General features: G+C 48.1%; 2 protein-coding genes across 11 annotated transcripts in view; one reads left to right on the top strand and one right to left on the bottom strand.

The window, feature by feature from the left end:
- ST7L (suppression of tumorigenicity 7 like) overlaps positions 1-19,745 on the bottom strand; it is a 141,236-nt gene that overhangs the window by 37,263 nt on the left and 84,228 nt on the right. For 8 of the 10 annotated variants that reach the window (XM_070463900.1, XM_070463897.1, XM_070463901.1 and 5 more), the window contains one exon: positions 3,055-3,150. The exons of 1 other annotated variant lie outside the window; for it this stretch is intronic. In XM_070463900.1, the coding sequence (XP_070320001.1) occupies positions 3,070-3,150 (81 nt within the window). In that variant the 3' untranslated portion in view covers positions 3,055-3,069. Of the gene's footprint in view, positions 1-3,054; positions 3,151-14,151; positions 14,507-19,745 lie in introns of those variants that run through there. One more of the 10 variants, XM_020871515.2, reaches the window with a different exon arrangement.
- WNT2B (Wnt family member 2B) lies at positions 409-19,641 on the top strand. The gene is made up of 5 exons (XM_020871523.2): positions 409-1,022; positions 6,915-7,135; positions 8,173-8,450; positions 9,132-9,396; positions 14,281-19,641. Exons 1-5 carry the CDS (start codon positions 832-834, stop codon positions 14,508-14,510), a joined length of 1,185 nt encoding a protein of 394 aa, XP_020727182.1. The 5' UTR covers positions 409-831; the 3' UTR covers positions 14,511-19,641.

Here is a 19,745-nt window from a genome sequence, read left to right as displayed (position 1 = left end):
GAAAGAAGCCCCTACCTAAGGTCGGCTGCCGGTGGCGCCCGCGTTGGCGGCGTTGGAAAAGGGAATCAAGATTCTCCCTCAACTCCCCGCGGCAGAGATTCTACCCATTTCACAGAAGCGCAAGAACCGAGGAACCGAGGACCAGAAGTCCTCTGTGGCTCACTCCAGGGTCACTGTAGGTTAGATGACTGTAGGGGAAAGTGTCTGCAGCTCCCCTCCCCCGGGCCCCCTGGCCATCACCCACGGAGGCTGGGGTTGCCGAATGCAGGGCGCTAGGACCCGGTGGCGCGGCGTGGGCAGGGGCTGGGTGCTCGGGGCGCAGAAGGGCGCCACTGCGCCCAGTCGAGTCCCGAGCAGGTGGGGGCGCGGCGCGGTGTTAGGGGCGCCGAGGGGCGGAGGCGGCCGCCACACCTAGGGCGCCGCCGAGCGCCGGGAGCTGGCGCGGGCGGAGCCGCCCTGAGGGCCGCGCGTGTCCGGGGCTTCGGCCCCGCCCCGCGCCGTCCAATGAGAGCCCGCGGCCGGAGGGGCTGTCCGCACACTCTGTCCGCAGCCCCACTCCGCGCCGCCGACCCCTTGACACCGCATCCCTGCCCGGGCAGCTCGCCCCAGATCCCGAGCTCGGCGCGGTGTCATCGGCTTCCAGACACCGTTCCCTGCGCCCCTCTCCGGGACCTGGCGCCCCGGCTTCTGGACTCTAGGTGCCCTTAGGTCCCCGGCCGGCGGCGAGACTTATGGCCCCCCAGGGGGGTGAAGTAGGAGCAGCCTGAGTACCCTCAGCCGGTGCCCCGTCCACGCCCCTCCGGGCCGCGTGGCGGGAGTCTTCGGGGAGCTATGCTGAGGCCGGGTGGTGCGGAGGAAGCCGCGCAGCTACCCCTTCGACGCGTCCGCGCCCCTGTCCCCGAGTCCGCTCCCAGATCCACGGCCCCCGACGGCTCTCGGGCTTCGGCCCCCCTAAGTCTTGCCTGCCTTCTGTTGCTGCTACTGCTGCTGACGCTGCCGGCCCGCGTAGACACGTCCTGGTGGTGAGTGTGGCCCTCGGGCTCGGGAGGGTGAGGTACCGGGTTAGAGAGGCCAGACGCGCGCAAAGGGAAGATACAGCTCCCGGCCCCCCGCTGCTCAGGAGACCAGGTTGTCACTGTAACGGGAATTAGAGACGATCCGGGCTCGACTGTCACTGAAGTCGCCAAGGGGCGCAGGGGCATGGGGAGTGGGTAAGGCGGCGCCGCTCCTTCCCCGTCCGGCGATGAGGGCGCTAGGTGTTTGGAGCAGGGACGCGGGGTAATCGAGGCTTCTCAGACCTCCTCTATTTCAGCTCGGTTCTCGTAGGGCAAAAGCTACCTTACGAGTTTCTCTCAGGATGGATTCAAGGGACCAGTCGCCCATCTGGGGCCGCGGTGGCCGTCCAAGAGAACTCTCTGATCCCCTGAGGTTGTCCCCCGCCTGCCCTCGGGAGGTAGAGAAAGAGGCAGCTGGCAAGCTCGGACGAGCCTCTCGTTGGTCGTTGGTCGACCCTCACCCCACCACGCAGTAAGGCTCGGGTGAGGCAGCGGTACCCAGTGCAAGGTTTAGAAATGGAATTAAGGCAAAAACTACCCCATTAACTCTCACAACTGAAACAAACAGATTACTTGGGTTTGCATACTTTAGACATTTTGTCTTCAGCCTCTGTTTTGAGGATATCACATCGAACCTTTATCTCCCTCTCTGCTTCCTTTTTCTTCTCTAGATGGGCCCATCTCCCATCTTTTCCCCTCTAAGAACTAGAGGCTTCTAGAGTCTCAAAGCGTTAAGAGATCCTCTTCTCAGATTTCTTGCAGGCCTTAGACGCCAGGCATTTCACATGAGGGCAAATGAGGCAGAAGGAATTACAAATCCACTGGGTATCTTTTTTTTTCTCTTCACCCCTGCCCCCCACCCCCACCGCCCCCAGTCTAGATGGCACCCATCTTTTTCTCCCAGAACCGAGCTGCTCTCTCTGCTCCCCCACCTCCTAGGGGCTGAGCAGGGGGAGAGTGGGACTGAGAAATGACTCAGTAGTCTTGTCTTTCCACTTCACCCCCCAGTTAAACTGGCCTCTTGGACTGGGCTGCTACCCCTTTCTACCCATGCAGTGCCCACCTTCCTTTCTTTACTCCGCCCCTCCCCCCAGACCTCCACCTCCTCCACAGAGTGTGGTCTCTTTCCCCCTTGCACCCTGTGGCTTCTCTCTGGATTTGGAATCTTGGCTGAAGAAGGGTGAGGGGTAGCTGGCTGAAGGGCTAGCGAGCTTGGGCCGCAGATTCCTATCATTTCAAGATGCGTCTTTCTCCATCTCCATCTTCCCCCGCCCTGCCCCCCTCTCCCTGTTTTCCTGTTTCAGAAAAATCTCTCCTTGGGATCTTTTTTATCTCTACAGTGTTGGGGAAGGCAAGGAGGGGGGTTCTGGATGGGGGAGCAGGGAGGCCCATATCTTACATCTGGCTTGAAACATTCTTTTAGAAAGGGAAAAGGAAGAAGGGGATGAGGAGAAAAGCCCTTCAAAGTTCTGTGTGAGATCAAAGCCACCCTTTACTTTCATGGGCTCGGTTTTGGCTGGAGACTTGTGCCTTCAGTGGCCTTGTAGTCAGACAATGAAGTGATCACTGTGCATCTTTATCTATCCCGGATAACAGTTTGCTTTTAGGGACTCTTGATTGCTTCCTACCAATTTGGGAGGCAGCCTTGGTCCACTTGCTGTTTAGGTGAGAGAGTGTCACTCTGGTAATTTCAGCATCCTGTTTAAGCAGTTCCTAAACACCTAACTGGGGCTCTTCAGAGTCCCCATTTTGTCCCACTGGCTATCCTCTCTTTTCCCTTCTCCCTCTATTACTCTCCCCCCATGTGGTTCATATTAAAGATTTTGGAAAAACTCCTGGGTGAAAGAGCTAGCTAGGGAGGGAGGGAAGCAGATGAGTGGGTGATACGGAGGGATTCAGCAGTCCCTGTGAAATGGAGGAAGGCAGCAACAGGGCCAGGATGGGCAGTGAGTGCAAGGTCATTTCATTCTGCTTGCCTCATAGGGGTCATAGCTGCAGGCCCCAGATGCCTGCCTCAGTGGTCATCACTTCTGGGATAAAGTAGAAAGCTGCTTTCCAAAGGCAGGTCAGGCCCCCAAGGTGATTCTCTCTTTCCCTTAGGAAAAAAAAAATTAGCTAGATTGATATTCTGTACAACCCCCTGAAGAGATAGATGCCTGTTGACTCTGTGTGTATCCATGTTCCACTCAGGAGCAGAATGTCATCACTATCACCCGTTAACAATCTGATCTTCCTTACAGCCCTTCCCCTTATTCTCCAACCTCCCTTCCTCTTCTGATCTTTAAGTGGAGGAGGAAACTTAAGTGGAGGATGATCTCTTCTAACCAAGAAAAACAGAACGAGAAATGGGGGTCTCCTGGCATGTGCCTCCCTGTACTATTCTGTATTCTAAAGGGGCTTGGATGTCGGGAATCACAAGAGTAGGACTACATTCAGGACTGTGGTTCACAGAAAGAGGAACAAAATGGTATCGTGACATTAATATTATTGGTTTTTTTTTTTTTTTTGGCCTTGCCACCAAGCTTTTGGGATCTCAGTTCCCCAACCTGCACCCTCCCCACCCCTGGGGAATTCCCTAACATTAACATTAGTTATCAACAACTGCTATTTAATGAGCCCTTCCTAAGTTCTTGATAGTATGGCCAAACGCCTATAAGCACAATCTTCTTCAATTCCTAAAATAACCCAGCAAGACAGATATTATCCCCATTTCACACACGAAGAAACTGAAGGATAGGAGGGGCATAGTAAGAAATTCAAGTTCACACCAATTTTGGACCCTGATTGGTCTACGCCTGGTTAAGCATCGTGTGCTTCTCTTATGCTTGGAATTGAAAATAAACTTGGACTTTGGAGTCAGATGTCCTTGGTTCACCCCAGTTCTCCTTTGACTAGCCCTGATGAACAGCGCTGAGTATTGTTCATCTCCCTGACCTTAGTTTCTTCACCTGTAAAATGGAGCTCTCTCATAGGATTTTTGTGGAGAAAAATGTTTTGTGAACTGTCAAGTACTGTCTTAAGATATTCATGGAGGATAATAGTTGTATCCTTGTCTTCAAAGTCCAATATGGGTTGGGTTAAACCATGTACATACGCTAAGGACTGTAAAAGAAAGGCAGTAAACAAAAAGAGGATCTCTGGCCTCATTAAAAAGATACAAACTTAAAACATCTCCAGTGTCAACAAGGAGTAAAGCTGTAATTGAAATGATGCTTATGTATGGAGTTGGGGAATAAATCAGAGCAGTCAGGTTTTATTTTATTCAACGAAAAGTTATTGAGTACCTGCTTTGTGCCAGACATTGTTCAAGGTACTAGAGATACTGAAGTGAACAAAACACATCCCTGCCTTCAAAGAGCAGCGTGTCCTAATCACCTGGGGATGTTAGTAAAATGTCAGTTCAGTAGGCCTGGAATGGGGCCTGAGGCACTGCATTTCTAACAGGTTCCCAGGAGATGCTGATGCTGCTGTTCTGGGGACCACACTCTGAGTAGCAAGGAGCTAGAGTAGGGTATGAGTCACTTTGTCAAAAGAAGGGATAGGAGCTGGTCAAAGGCAGGCAAAGAGAGCATTCTGGAGCAGGAAGCTGAGAAGAAAGTAAAAACTTGTGGAAGGGGAACGGAGCTAGAGAGTCAGGGGCATTTCTGCTGGCCCATCAGCTGGGAGATGCCTTAAATATCTTTGTGCCCCTAACAGCTGAGCTCAGTGCTTGGCACATGGTTGGCATCTTGTAGGCACGCGCTGAATTTAGAGGAAGATAGGGGTGGGTGAGCCTCAGGCTGCTTTGTTGGAGGCCCCCACACTGACTACAGGTGTTGACCATTGGAAGCCCTGGTCTGCAGACTCTCAAAGCAGCTACTTGGTGGGGTAAGAGTGGTAGTAAAGGAAATTATCTTCCCATAGGAGATACTGAGCAGATGTTCCCACGCTCAGCGAGGATGTAACAAGGAAGAACCGATGTGGGCTGCAGCAGAGTGGAGTTAAGTTAGACCACAGGAAGGACTTTTTACCAGAGTTTGGCCTGCCCTACTCCAGACTGTCTCATGAGGGCTGGATTACTGGTCTCCCATTCCCGTCCAACCCCCCCTCTTCCCAAGCCCCAGTTAAAAAAACAAACACCCATTGCCTAGAGCAGTACTCAGGGCTGAACTGGGAAAGCAGAATGGTGGTGAGACAGGGACAGGCTCCAACTCCAACGGTCTTGATTCTCCAAACAAAGCACCGCGGCAGTGGGTGTAACTCCCGGCTGTGCGTCAGGCAGCCCTTTCCGGCCTGGCCCAGACCAGGGTGTTTATTTTGTTTGTTCCTGGAAGCTGTTGCCCTGATGGACAGCGCTGGGGACGCTGATTCCATGGGATTTGCTAGTGGTGGACCAGCCCTCTCACCCCTCCCCGGGACAGATGGGCCCCGTCAGCTCTGCTGAGTTCCAGAAGAGGCAAGCATCAGCCCTCCTAGTGTTTGTTTGAGTTGGTGTCACCAGTGGTGATCCAGTCTGTGGGTGAGGGCTGGGTTTGCGAGTGCAGGGGGAGGGGGAAGTGTTGCAGAGGACAGAGCCCAGGGCAGTCCAGCTTTTCCCTCTCCCCTCTGGCTGCCGTCCCTTCTCCTCACCCACTTCTAGGCCCATTCTGGGGCCTTTCCCAAACCACAGGCTCATTCACGGCTCAAATCAAATCTTTTCTGTCTGTAGCAGCAACAACCCTCCAGGGCCCCCACCTGTGCAGAAAAGGAGCATGAAGGCACCCCTTGATGTGTTAGGACAGGAGAATAAAGAATTCCCAGCAAATCAAGGGCGGTGCTGGGCGCTGAAAACAGAGAAAGGGAGTGGGGAATGAGTGTATGGGTCAGATCTCATTTAATGGCCTTGTGGGGAGAAAAGGTGATGATGAACTCCTGTCTTCTCTCTGAAAAGTTCTTCCTGAGGCTTGTGGTGGAGTCTAGGGCTAACTGTGTTTGAATGAAGAAAAGACACTTCCTGGAGAAAATTAAGAACAACTCTAGCAACCTACATATCTTTTAGTAGCTCTCCTGATCTAATTGATCTTCTTATAATTGTTCACTGAGGCAGACTGGGGACTGGAATATGGGGAGTGTCACTCTGTTGCTTAATCTTGGCCTTTGGTTTCCCACTGCAAATAGCCCTCTGCCCATGCAAATTCATCCAGGACCTTATGCCCTATAAAATGGGAAGGATGATTTTGAAAGACTCATTAGTTAAGAAAGGTCATGGGACATAGAAGTAAAGGGTATGGGGAAGAGAGTGGGATGGGGGTCTTCCTTCCCAGACCTCACCATTGGGAATGAGGACTTTTAGCTATATGGGTCTGACTGGAGCTATAAACATCACTCAGAACTGCCCACTTATCTGTCTTCCCATTGACCCCCCCCCCCACCTCCATTCTTCTTCCCCCAAACCATGCTTTATGAGCCAGCTATGTAGGACATGCCTCTGACATGTGGGTGTAACAATGCTGTCTCAGACGCTAATTCTGTTCTTTCTCTATGAGGCTCTTAATGTTGATTAGATAAACAGGCAATGGGGTTTGTGTGACATGCCCATAGCTTCTGTGTACGTGACACATGCCTGGCCTGTGTTTTGGGAGTGTGTGTCCCTTTGGTTTTTGGCTGGGGAACTGGTGATGGTGGGAGACCACTCAATTACTCTCTCTGCAACAGATTATTGCTTGAAGGCTTGTGGGGATTGGTTCTTCCCTGAGGCCTTGGGGAATATGGGTTAGAGGAGGGGGAAGGAACCTCTAAAGGTCTGAATGCCAAACCTTTCCCCTCGTTACTCCCCCACCTCCGGCCCCCGGATTGCAGAATAAAGCCGGATGCTCTGACAGGGCCATCTCCACCTTGCAGGTACATCGGGGCACTAGGGGCCCGTGTGATCTGTGACAATATCCCTGGGCTGGTGAGCCGGCAGCGGCAGTTGTGCCAGCGTTACCCAGACATCATGCGCTCCGTGGGCGAGGGTGCCCGAGAATGGATCCGAGAGTGTCAGCACCAGTTCCGCCACCATCGCTGGAACTGTACTACCCTGGACCGGGACCACACTGTCTTTGGCCGCGTCATGCTCAGAAGTAGGGGCTTCTTCCCGTTCCCTCTCTTCCTGTGATTGGTTGGGGTGGTGAGTGGGTAGTGGGTGGAATGCCTCTTTCCTACATTCTACCTCATAATTAAGAGTAAAAACTGTGGGCAGAGTCCAGGATACAGTTGGAAACAGACCCTCAGTACCTTAGATATGAAGTCAGTGGCCCTTCTAAATCCCAGGGTTCTGGGATGACGGGTCAGAGCAATAGCATTCCCTGGTACCTCCGTCCTTCATCCTCCCTTTTCCTTCCCTCCCCAAACCCCCAGCCTTCAGACCTCCACCCATGAACTGTAAGACTGAGGACTAGAAATGGCTGCTCTGTTCTTACCAACACCATCACTGCCCTCAGCCCAACACTCCCAACATTATAGTAATGGGAGCAAGAGATAAACAGAAAGGTGATATGTAAATATTTGGGAAGTCAGCGGCTTGGACTTGGCTCAGCAAAAGAGCTAAGCAGAGCTAAACAGTAAACTAGGAGAAAGGGAATGAGATGAGACTCTGGACGTGTCAGAGGGACAAGAGTGATGATTCATCAATCCCCAAGAGGAGGGAAGGAAGAAAGCTGGCTGGAGAAAGTAGCCTATCTCTTCAAATAGGATGACCCCTGGGCTGGGGGCTCCATTGTAGGGGAACTGTCCAGCAGAGTGGGCCTGAAAAGGCCTGGAATGTGGACTGAGGCTGACTTTACTAAGCAGGGGTTGGCACTCAGTGGGAGGGAATGATTCACTGTGAAAGTTTTCAATGGCTGGACCCAGGGAGTTTGGAAGGATGCAGGAGTACAGGTCAGCCCAAGAGGTCACATGTACAAAGAAGCAGATAGAGAGTTGTGAGGGCTGAGGAGAAGAGGTCAGACACTCTGGGGAATGTTCTCAGAAGGGAAGGGTACTCTGAATAAAGGAAGTATAGGGGTTTCCCTGGTAAAGAAAAGGAAAAGAGGTTTTAGAGTTGGAGGGTGTGTGGGCTGAAGAAGGGGACAGACGTCGGCCTCTTTCCTGAAATACACTTCTCCTTTTCTCTCTCTAGGTAGCCGGGAGGCAGCATTTGTATATGCCATCTCATCAGCAGGCGTGGTCCATGCTATCACTCGTGCCTGTAGCCAGGGTGAGCTGAGTGTGTGCAGCTGTGACCCCTATACCCGTGGCCGACACCATGACCAGCGTGGGGACTTTGACTGGGGTGGCTGCAGTGACAACATCCACTATGGTGTTCGCTTTGCCAAAGCCTTCGTGGATGCCAAGGAGAAGAGGCTTAAGGATGCCCGGGCTCTCATGAACTTACATAACAATCGCTGTGGTCGCACGGTCAGTACTCATGTCTCTGCATGTACATTCGTATTTGCTGGGGATGGCCAGTATCTATGATCATGGAGTGAATGTGAAGGTAGAAGGGCTGAAGGCTTCTAGATTACCTCCAAAAGCCCCAACCCTTGGAAGAGGAGCAGTAAATGCAAGGGACCTTTGGGAATGCCAAGGTTCAACCTGGAGCATAAAGAGTCTTTACATAGGTGGGAATTAAGGAAAGGTGGAGAAAAGAAGGGAAATAACTTCTAAAGAAAGAAAAGAATCATCTCCTCAAGTCTGAGGAGGATTAGAGCTTATTCCAGTCAGTGCACTGGCCTTTGAGCACCACCTATATGCCTAGCACTGTGCTGGAAAATGACATGCCACAAAAGCAGAAGGCTTGGTACCTTGAACTCTGAAACATAAGAAAAATAGAGGATGTCCCATAGCTATGAACAGAATCCTGGGGCTTGAAAGTTCAAATGGGCTTTCATGAAAATAAAAGCACTGTTGCTCTAGGAAGGTTTCCTGGAAGAATCTGGTCAGGAAGAATGGGTGTGACCTGACTGGGGAGAGAACAGAACCACCGATGGCTCCACCAGCCAACCAGGGCCAGCAGAGCTCAGGGCCCTCATTTTGGTCCCAGGGATGACCACAAAGTATCCTGACTGCTCTTCCCCTCACTGCGTCCCCACCTTCCAGGCTGTGCGGCGGTTTCTGAAGCTGGAGTGTAAGTGCCATGGCGTGAGTGGCTCCTGTACTCTGCGCACCTGCTGGCGGGCGCTGTCCGATTTCCGCCGCACAGGTGATTACCTGCGGCGGCGCTATGACGGGGCTGTGCAAGTCACGGCCACCCAGGATGGTGCAAACTTCACAGCGGCTCGCCAAGGCTATCGCCGTGCTACCCGGACTGACCTGGTCTACTTTGACAACTCCCCAGACTACTGTGTCTTGGACAAGGCTGCAGGTGAGTAAGGAAAGCAGGTAGGGACATGGAGCCCCAGGTCTTAGTGCAGGCACCTCTAGCTAATCATGGTCCATTCAGCATCAGGAGTTAGGGATGGAAATTGGAGGAGTCAGTCAGATGTGAGAATAATCTTATAATAAGATTATTGATTTATGCCTCAGTCTGCCAGGCCCAAAGCTGCCTAGAGAGGAGAGGACACTTAGCTCCCTGAGACCTGAGGTCATCTATCATTTATATTCCCAGCATCTGGGATACAATAGTTACTGCTTGGTGAATGTTTGAATAATTCACCCATTTCAGTACCAAGCTAATGTATGGGCTATGCAGAGGCATAAGATGCAGACTGAGTTTTGGCTCTTTACAATCTAGCTAAAGAAATGAGAGATAACAGGTAGACAATGCAACTGCAAAAGAGATCAAATAAAGTTTATTTGAAAGTGTCGCATTTAAGTTGTTTCTTGAAGTGTGGAGATTATCTGGATAGCTAGAGAGCAGGACAGGCAGATATTCTCTACACGTGAGTAGACTGGTAGGTAGAAAAGCACATGATCTGTTCCACAAGCAGAACGCAGGTTAACCTGACTGAGTAAGGTTTGGGGTAGGGGAGATTAAAGGTAGAAAGATAGGCTGGAAATAGACCATGAGTGACCCTGAGAAAGCTTATCCAGTGTGCTGCCACTGAAAATTCTAAAGTGGAACTGGGGAAGCAAGGGGAGAGGAGATCCCTACCAATGGCTGACCGTCAGCAGAAAGCAGCAAGTCATTTTTGAATCTGTTCCATATATTTGTGGTGGAATTCTTGGGAATGCTGGGAGGTGATGTAGTATTTCCCTAGAAAAATGGAAGTCACCATCATGGCTTGTATTTCAGGCTCAGATGGATTAAACTAAGTACAACCTGCAGTGTAACAGAGCCACTCTTCCCTGGTTATTCTTACGGCTCTTGGGCTCATCTCTGTAGTATCAGCAGTCAGGATTTCAGTAAGGGGAAGCCGAAACCTTGGCTGTCTCCCACACTATTTGTTTCACCTATCACTGTCATTCCTGGACAGGCAATTGGCTAGGAGCAAAACTGGGCAGAGAAGCAGGGTGGAGCTCTACCCAAGTCACAGAGAAAAGTAGCCTGTGTACTCTGAAGGGTGCTAGGGGCTTCCCTGTTGACTCAGACTGTAACGAATCTGCCTGCAATGTAGGAGACCCAGCTTTGATCCCTGGGTTGGGAAAATCCACTGGAGAAGGGAATGGCTATCCACTCCAGTATTCTTGACTGGAGAATCCCTTGGACACAGGAGCCTGGCAGGCTATAGCCCATGGGGTTGCAAAGCATCAGAAATGACTGAGTGACTAACACTTTCATTTTCAGGAGAAAAAAGGTTAAGGAAGCACTTCTGATTCTCCTAGTGATTTCCTGTCAGTTCAGTTCAGTTACTCAGTCATGTCCAACTCTTTGCGACCCCATGGACTGCAGCATGCCAGGCTTCCCTGTCCATTCACCAACTCCTGGAGTTTGCTCAAACTCATGTCCATCGAGTTGGTGATGCCATCCAACCATCTCATCCTCTGTCGTCCCCTTCTCCTCCCGCCTTCAATCTTTCCCAGCATCAGGGTCTTTTCCAAGGAGTCAGTTCTTTGCATCAGGTGGCCAAAGTATTGGAGTTTCAGCTTCAGCATCAGTCCTTCCAATGAATATTCAGGACTGATTTCCTTTAGGATGGACTGGTTGGATCTCCTTGCAGTCCAAGGGACTCTCAAGAGTCTTCTCCAACACCACAGTTCAAAAGCATCAATTCTTTGGCACTCAGCTTTCTTTATGGTCCAACTCTCACATCCATACATGACTACTGAAAAAACCATAGCTTTGACTAGATGGACCTTTGTTGGCAAAGTAATGTCTCTGCTTTTTAATATGCTGTCTAGGTTGGTCATAGCTTTTCTTCCAAGGAGCAAGCATCTTTTAATTTCATGGCTGCAGTCACCATCTGCAGTGATTTATGGAGCCCCCCAAAATAAAGTCTGTCACTGTTTCCATTGTTTCCCATCTATTTGCCATGAAGTGATGGGACCGGATGCCATGATCTTAGTTTTTTGAATGTTGAGTTTTAAGCCAACTTTTTCACTGTCCTCTTTCACATTCATCAAGAGGCTCTTTAGTTCTTCTTTGCTTTCTGCCATAAGGGTGGTGTCATCTGTCGTGATTTCCTATCACCAAGTTTGTTTTCTTCCCATGTGGTATAATTCAGAGAGTTACTCTCTAAATGCCTAGAAATAGTTACACATCACCCAGGTGTAAGCCTATGCTATCATCCTAAAATGCACCTTTAGAGAAGGATCTTCGGCGTCAGGAGGAAAGGTGACTCATATGTGTGTGGGGTGTTCTCAGAGGCATAAAATTACATCTTATAAAACCCGAGTGGGGCCTGGAATCTAAAGGGTACAAGTCATCCTAGAAGGGAGTATGGATCCAGGATTTCCCTCTAAAGCAATACAGTCCTATTGAACTTTTTGTGATAGAAATGCTCGACATCTGTGCTCTTCAGTACAATAGCCATTTAGTAATGTGTGATTACTGAGCACTTGAAATATAGCTAGTGTGACTGAGGAACTAAGTATTAAAATTTATGTACTTTTAGTTGTGGTTTAGTCGCTACATCATATCCCAACTCTTTGTGACCCCATGAACTTAGCCAGCTAGGCTCCTCTGTCCATGGGATTTTCCAGATAAGAATACTGGAGTGGGTTGCCATTTCCTTCTTCAGGGGACCTTCTCGACCCAGGGATCGAACCCTGGTCTACTGAATTGCAGATTCTTTACCGACTGCGTCACCAGGGAAGCCCTAATTTTTTTTTTAGTTCCATGAGTGTTTTTTTTTTTAATTGGAGGCTAATTACTTTACAATGTTGTAGTGGGTTTTGCCATACATTGACATGAATCAGCCATGGGTGTACATGTGTTCCCCATCCTGAACCTCTCTCCCACCTCCCTCCCCATCCCCATCCCTCAGGGTCATCCCAGTGCACCAGCCCTGAGCGCCCTGTCTCATGCATTGAACCTGGACTGGCGATCTATTTCACATATGATAATATACATGTTTCAATGCTATTCTTTCAAATCATCCCACCCTCACCTTCTCCCACAGAGTCCAAAAGTCTGTTCTTTACATACATCTCTTTCACTATCTCGCATATAGGGTCATCGTTACCATCTTTCTAAATTCCATATATATGCATTGATATACTGTATTGATATGCATTAATATACTGTATTGGTGTTTTTCTGACTACTTCGCTCTGTATAATAGGCTCCAATTTCATCCACCTCATTAGAACTGAATCAAATGCATTCTTTTTAATTGCTGAGTATTATTCCATTGTGTATATGTACTACAGCTTTCTTATCCATTCGTCTGCCGATGGACATCTAGGTTGGGGAAGCCCTAATTTTAACTTAAATCTAAATGATCACAATTGGCTAATGGCTACTACATAGGCCAGCTCAGCTCCAGAATATTGAAGAGGCTTCTGGTGTACAAGAGCATTAGGACCTAACTCCTGGAGTTACTTAGAAAACGTATAAAGTAGATCTAGTCACTCCATACTCTAGAGCAGTGGTCCCTAGTGTTTTGGTTTGTATACTCCTATGATTACAAAAATTTGAGTGTGTACCTCCAATACATGTATATTTACTTATGAATTATGTCTGTTTCACTGTACTAACATGTACATCATAAAAGATACAAAGCAGATATTTTAAATATTTAAAAAAATATAGAAGTACTAGTATTTTCTATCCATATTCAGTGGAATGTGGAGACTACTAATAGAAACCAGTTAATTTATTATACCCTTTTTGAACCCCCAGGTTAGTCACTTTCCCATCTCCAGGAAAGGGCTAAAGTAGATATTCTCTAGGATCCATCCTATCCAAAATTCTAGGATTTTGTGATCTGTTGGCAGGATCTCTGGCAAAAATCAGTCAGAATGAGGTTGTGAGCATTCTCTGCAGGGGGAGTAACACCATCCATACCCTTCAAGAGTCCTACCATAAGGGGTACCACAAGGGGTAAGGCAAGGGACAGTCTTTAGGAGTTCCTTAGGGAGAAGCCTCCTCCCAGGAATGCTTATCAGTTTGTCCCTCAGATGATCAGATATTCTTGGGTTTTCCTTGTGGCTCAGCCTGTAAAGAAACTGCCTGTAATGCAGGAGACCTGGGTTTGATCCCTGGGTTGGGAAGATCCCCTGGAGAAGGAAAAGGCTACCCACTCCAGTATTCTGGCCTGGAGAATTCCATGGACTGTATAGTCCATGGGGTCACAAAGAGTCGGACACAACTGAGCAACTTTTACACACACACTTCATCTACTGAGTTAGGTGCTATTAACTAACTTGCTAGACCTCATAGCTAAGAAGTGTAGAATCGGGTTTTAATCCTAGACAATTTGACATCAGGCCTATGCTTTTAATTTTACTTTCTCGTATAGTACAACTTAATGAAATATAAACTAAGTTGTACCAAGATTTCTTAGAAAAGATAAATTATAGGTTACGTTTTTTATTTTAACTTTTTATTATATAAAATTTCACACATCAAGTAGAGAACCTTCACCCAGCTTTAACAGTTACATTTTCAGGCTAAGTTTTGCAGGGGATATGGAGATATGTATTGGTAGGGAATGCACTGCAGGAAAAGTCAGTGGTCTTTGGGGAGCCTTGATGGTGGGAGGAAATAGGCCTGGTGCAGAGGGCAATGAGATGGTCATTTTGGCTAGTGGGTATATTTTCAGGAAACGAGATTCTTTATGGTTTCCTCATGAGGATGTGGGTAAGGGAACCCAGAGCAGCTGAAGTAAGAGGTAACTTGGTTCTCACTCTCTCTTCCCCAACCCAGGTTCCCTAGGCACTGCAGGCCGAGTCTGTAGCAAGACATCTAAAGGGACAGATGGTTGTGAAATCATGTGCTGCGGCCGAGGGTATGACACAACCCGAGTTACCCGCGTCACCCAGTGTGAGTGCAAATTCCACTGGTGCTGTGCTGTGCGGTGCAAGGAGTGCAGAAACACTGTGGACGTCCATACTTGCAAGGCCCCCAAGAAGGCAGAGTGGCTGGATCAGACCTGAACATAAAAATACCTCACTCATCCCTCCACTTCAAACCTCCTGATTCAAAAGCACAAGATCTTTGCATGCACACCTTCCTCCACCCTCCACCCTGGGCTGCTACAGCTTCTATTTAAGGACTTGGAGAACACTCCAGAGGGACCCTGGTGTCCTAGCTGGTTTCTTAGCCCTGGGAAGGAGTTGACAGGGGATGTATTATAAAAAAAAAAAAAAAAAAAAAACTGAGCGGCTCCCTGACTCCCCACTCTGGAGGCTAGAAGGGAGAGTGGAAGAGGTAGGAGTCTTCAGAGTGATATGAGTTGCACTAAAGCACATGGTCAAGGCTCATTCTCCCCTTCCCTTGCATTGGCTTCCTGATACTTCTTGTGTGTGCAAGAGAAAGGGTGCCTGGAGAGAACTTCTTTTCCTACCTGGCCAAGGGTAGATGGGACAGAGATGAAACCACGTATCTCTTCCCTGGGTCAGTGTGAGCTAACTGCCTGGTACCCCAAAAGAAACTCTGCAAATTCTTCCATTATCAAGACCCTGGGATTGCTAGATATGAGTTAGCCATAGTGGACAAGGTTCCATTCTCATGCTCATATGTTTGTAAACTGCTGTGTTTTGTAGGAGAAAAAAAATTATACAACTATACAAACATACATTCTCTTCCAATCTCTCCTTTTCAACCTGTATCAGCCAGCACTGCCTCTTTTGCTCCCTTGCTGCCTGTGTAAACTGAGTGGCATGCAGTGTCAGCCTAACAGGTCATTAGAACACCCTAGAGCACTCCTAAGAAGGAGTAATTTGGTTATTCTTGGGATTGTTACTTTTTTTAAAACTTTCCATGCATTATTCTCGTGGTCATCCAGGTTTGGGAAACTCTTAAGTAAAAGATATGTGACTCATGGAGGGTGAGAGAGGGTAACAAAACTGATCTCAAGGGCCACATGAGGCATCAGTGTATACTAGGTAGGTAAAGATCCCTGGCTTTGGCAATTTTTAGGAGAGGATCCTAGCGTTTGAAGCTGGGAGCAGAATCCAGTGGTTACAGAGGGAAGGGGAGCTGAGGCTTGGGGCCAAAGGGGTATATAGCTGAGAAAGCAGCCTTTCCTCATTTATTCAACAAATCTTTATTTAGTGACTCTCCAAGTCTTGGTGATTATTATCCTTCAATCCACATTTGGCTTAAATAGCACAGTTCCTTCTAAGCTACTACCCGCTGCCTAACTAAGCTTGCCGAAGTGGCATCTCCAGAGATAGCAGGCTTAGTAAGCCAGAGGAGGGTAGGACAGAGAGTCCCCAAAATCATGATGTCCTATTTTTATGTGACTTGGACAGTGGTTGTCTCTTGCCTGTTGGTATTTTAAAGGAGCAGAGTGGTGTAGAAATTTGCACTTATGACATATCTAGGCTAAAATCTCAGCTGTACCAGTTATGATATTTTGAGCAAGAGTCCCAAATTCTCTGAGCCTCTATTTTCTTATCTCTAAAATGAGGATATAAACTTATCTCAGATATTGAGTTTTAATTCTTCCCCCAAATCCAGCCAATAGACCCTCTTACCAAAGCCCCTAATTGGTCTAGCACATCCTGACTTCTCAGAACCTTCAGTTCAGGACTGTAAGGTATTGACAGCAGGCTGCAGATTAAGGAGACTACACAGGGAATTCTGAATACAGCGCGCGCACACCCCTTTCCCTTAATTCCTCTCTGGCACCCCTTGGGGTCCTCACATGTTTGTGGAGCAGCTTTCTCTGCACAGGCAGCAAGAGGATGGGGGAGCCATAGCTCTGGGCCGTGGGGGCAGATTTATTTGGATGATAGGACTAATATTTGTGTAACCTGCTGAGACCTGTGTGGGAGAGTTGAGGGTGGTTTTTCTTTTGGTGAGGGGGTTTGCTCCGGTTTCACATCCATTAACACAAAACATGAGCTAGTCAGGGCCCTTGTGGTCTGTGGTGAGGGGATTCCTGTGGAGAAATAGGACTGAGTGAGTCAGGCCAGGGGAATGTCTTCCTTGCAGAATGGAGTCAACTGGATAACTGATGAGCCAATGGTGGGATTAGGGAGGGGGAAGAGGGAGGGGAAAAGAAGAGTTTCTGACATCTTGAGCTGGGATTAAGAGGAAGAAAGCTTTAAGGTAGTGGAAAGGTAAGGGTCACAGACAGGCTGGACTCAAGGACAGAGCTGAATGAATTATAAAGGGGTGCCATCTGGTCTGCTGGGCCACTGGGAAGAGCTCTCAGGTCCCAGGCAGCTTCAGCTCTCGTAAGAATATCCAGGTTTCCACATAAATGATAGCCTCGGCCTTCCATGGGAAACCAACCTGAGCTAAATCTGCCTGTGCTGTTACCTTATTCTCTCTTTGCTCTTACCCTGTGGAAGGAAGTGGACCTCTCTGGCATCTCGTACTGCTATGTGCTTTTCCCTGGGCTCCTAGTTCTAGTTCCTAAAGACCAAGTTTTGCAATTTCCTATAAATGGTTGAGAAGAGCAAGCTGTCCAGACAGTGAGGGGGCTGAAAAGTGAGGTGGATAGTGAGGGAAAAAGGCCCATGTAAGCCCTATTACAGAGGCTAATGTGGCTCCAGAAAAGAATGATGGCCAAGCAATTAATTTTTCCTCTTATTCCTTAGCTTGCCTCTGCATTCTGACTGGCTTTATACAACTGGCATTCATTCTGCACTATACAAACAAATTTATTTGGAACAAGCAGCAAAATGAGAACTTTATTTGATGCAGTCCGAGCCTCAATTAGTCCTGCTGGTACTTACTCACTGCCTTTAATCCCGTCCCCCACCGCCACCCCCTGCCCATCTCTCTTCTGTTTAATAGGGGCCTGTCCCTCAGATCAGCAGTCTCTTAGCCTGCCTCCTGTCTTTCACTCCTTCCTGTTGGTCTTCATTTCTTTTGGCTTTTAATATTTAGGCATAATGCATTGTAGAAAATGCTATTTGGATACAAAGTTAACTTAAAAGACATTATCCTTTAAGGATCTTAGAATCTTTTAGAGAAGGCACATGCCTTAACACCTCACTTGCACAGCCTGAAGCCACTTTCTCTTATGTAAAAGTAAGAATGCCAGCCTTAACATAGTCTTGCAGATAAAAGCCAACGTGTATTATTGCTGGGCTTGAATAATAGCATGAATCCATACTCTTATTGAGAGTGATGCTAGAAAAATGAAATCAGGAACTTCAGATTATTTCAAAGAATCAAACATATCCTGGCCCTGAGGATCTGCTTGCAAGTCTTGTAGGTCTGATTCATGACCACTCACGGCCTCATTTCTCTTCCTCCCTGTTACAGAGAGTAGTTTCTTCTCAGTTCTCTCACCTCCCCTTAGTAAGCACATCAACCACTAAGTTCTTCGCCAAATTCTCAGACCCACTCAGGACCCGATTATAAGAAAGATAACAAGGAATTTTTTTTTTTTTCTCAGCCTTTCTGAGGTTTTATTTAAATGCCCTCAGTGGTCATAGGGCAGAAGCCCAAGGGAGGAAGCCAGAGAGAGTATGTTTCTTATCCCTGGGAGGCCTAGCTCCTGCAGCCAAATTACAGCACTAGTGAACAATGTAATACATTCCTGGACAGGTCGGTGGGACCCTGGGCGCCTGGGCCTTGTGGAGAGAGGTGCCAGACACAGAGCTCTCCGTAAGCAATCCTGCAGAGCTGCCCCCTGGGTGCAGAAATGAAATACGGGAGAGCTTCACATTACACAGAGACCTGTAGCTCACACCTGGTTATTGATGGCCTTGGTGAGCCCTCTGCCTCCGCCCTCCACTTGGGAACTGCCTGCTACTATGGGGGTTGGGCGTCTTTGAAGCAGTGTTGGAAAACAAGAAAGAGATGTTTCCTTTTCTCTCTTTGCCGTATCAGCCTGCGCACAATCATGAAGGTATTTACACACAAATATGCACAGATATAGCACATACACAAAGCTTTTCTTAGGCTACATTCGGGTTTTCATCATCCTCCTTCTCGCCAACAATAAAAAAAAGGCAACTAGATTTCAATCAAACACGTCAAAAATTATAACAACAACAGGGTGTTCAGCTGTAACCAAGGAACATTTTAAAATTATCAACATGCAAGCAGCTGTTGGTTTGGGGACTGGTACCCCTCTGGGAGATGGCAGGGGAAGGATATAGAAAGGGCATGGAAAGAAGAGATCAAGAGTGGACAGTTCCCACCCAGGCAGTGTGCCTGAGACTGTAGAACTTCCTATGGCTGTTTCACACTTGAGAGAGTGCAATTTGTGTCCTCTGTGCTGTGCATGAGAGGGCAGTCTTCTATGACTGCATGAGGTATGATTACTAAGCCTGCTGCTCATGAGCTTTTGTTGTCATTGTTTTTAATTCTTACTGGATTAGAAAACAGAATAACATTGGGTTCCAGAGATGATTACCACAAGAGAAAGGCACTAGAGGGGAGCAAACTGTGGCTTTACTAGGGTAAATATGTCACAGTTGCTGCACTAGACTGAGCTTTCCCAGAAGCTAGTGATTGGCTGGTTTCAGGCAGAGGCCAGTGAGGTGTCAGTAATATTCCTGTCCCTGCCCCCAAAGGTCAAAGGGATAGAAGAGAGGGAGTCTATAGGTGTGTTTTCCCACTTTTCACTTTTGGCTTAGGGTCTCCCAGATAGCATAGTGGTAAAGAATCTGCCTGCCAATGCAGGAGACTTGGGTTCAATCCCTGGGTCAGGAAGATCCCCTGGAGAAGGAAACAGCAACCCACTCCAGTATTCTTGCCTGGGAAATCCCATGGACAGGAGCCTATCGGTCTACAGTCCATGAAATCACAAAGAGTCAGACACAACTGAGCACATTTTTATGGCTTAAATGATCTCTGAACATCACTGTGGTTATCCCTGTTACTTGAGATGTTTTAGTCATCCTGGATTTGAGAAAGCAAGGGAAGCACTCTCCCTTTTGTCCTCTAACTCTGAACTGTTCTGTCTTATAATTTGCCTTTGCTCACTTTCATTCTGCCTACTAGTCTACAGATGGATCAGCTTGGCATTGGAGTTCTCTTTCTTTGGCTAGAACAAGCAGAAATAGGATGACTTTACTTCAACCCCATCAACCCCAGTAAGCAGACTTGACCAAACCAAAAAGCTCAACTGACTGAATAAAAAGAGTTTAATCCACAGCTGTTCTTTTTTGACAACTTTCAAGGTGGGGCTTCCCCAAGAATAACTGTGATGTTTATAAAAAGGTTTCTTATGTATAAACGCTTTTGCTTATATATAATTG

The sequence above is a fragment of the Odocoileus virginianus genome, unplaced genomic scaffold (assembly GCF_023699985.2).
Source record: "Odocoileus virginianus isolate 20LAN1187 ecotype Illinois unplaced genomic scaffold, Ovbor_1.2 Unplaced_Contig_8, whole genome shotgun sequence".
In the NCBI taxonomy this organism is placed as follows: domain Eukaryota; kingdom Metazoa; phylum Chordata; class Mammalia; order Artiodactyla; family Cervidae; genus Odocoileus; species Odocoileus virginianus.
This window is presented reverse-complemented; position numbering and strand designations above follow the sequence as displayed.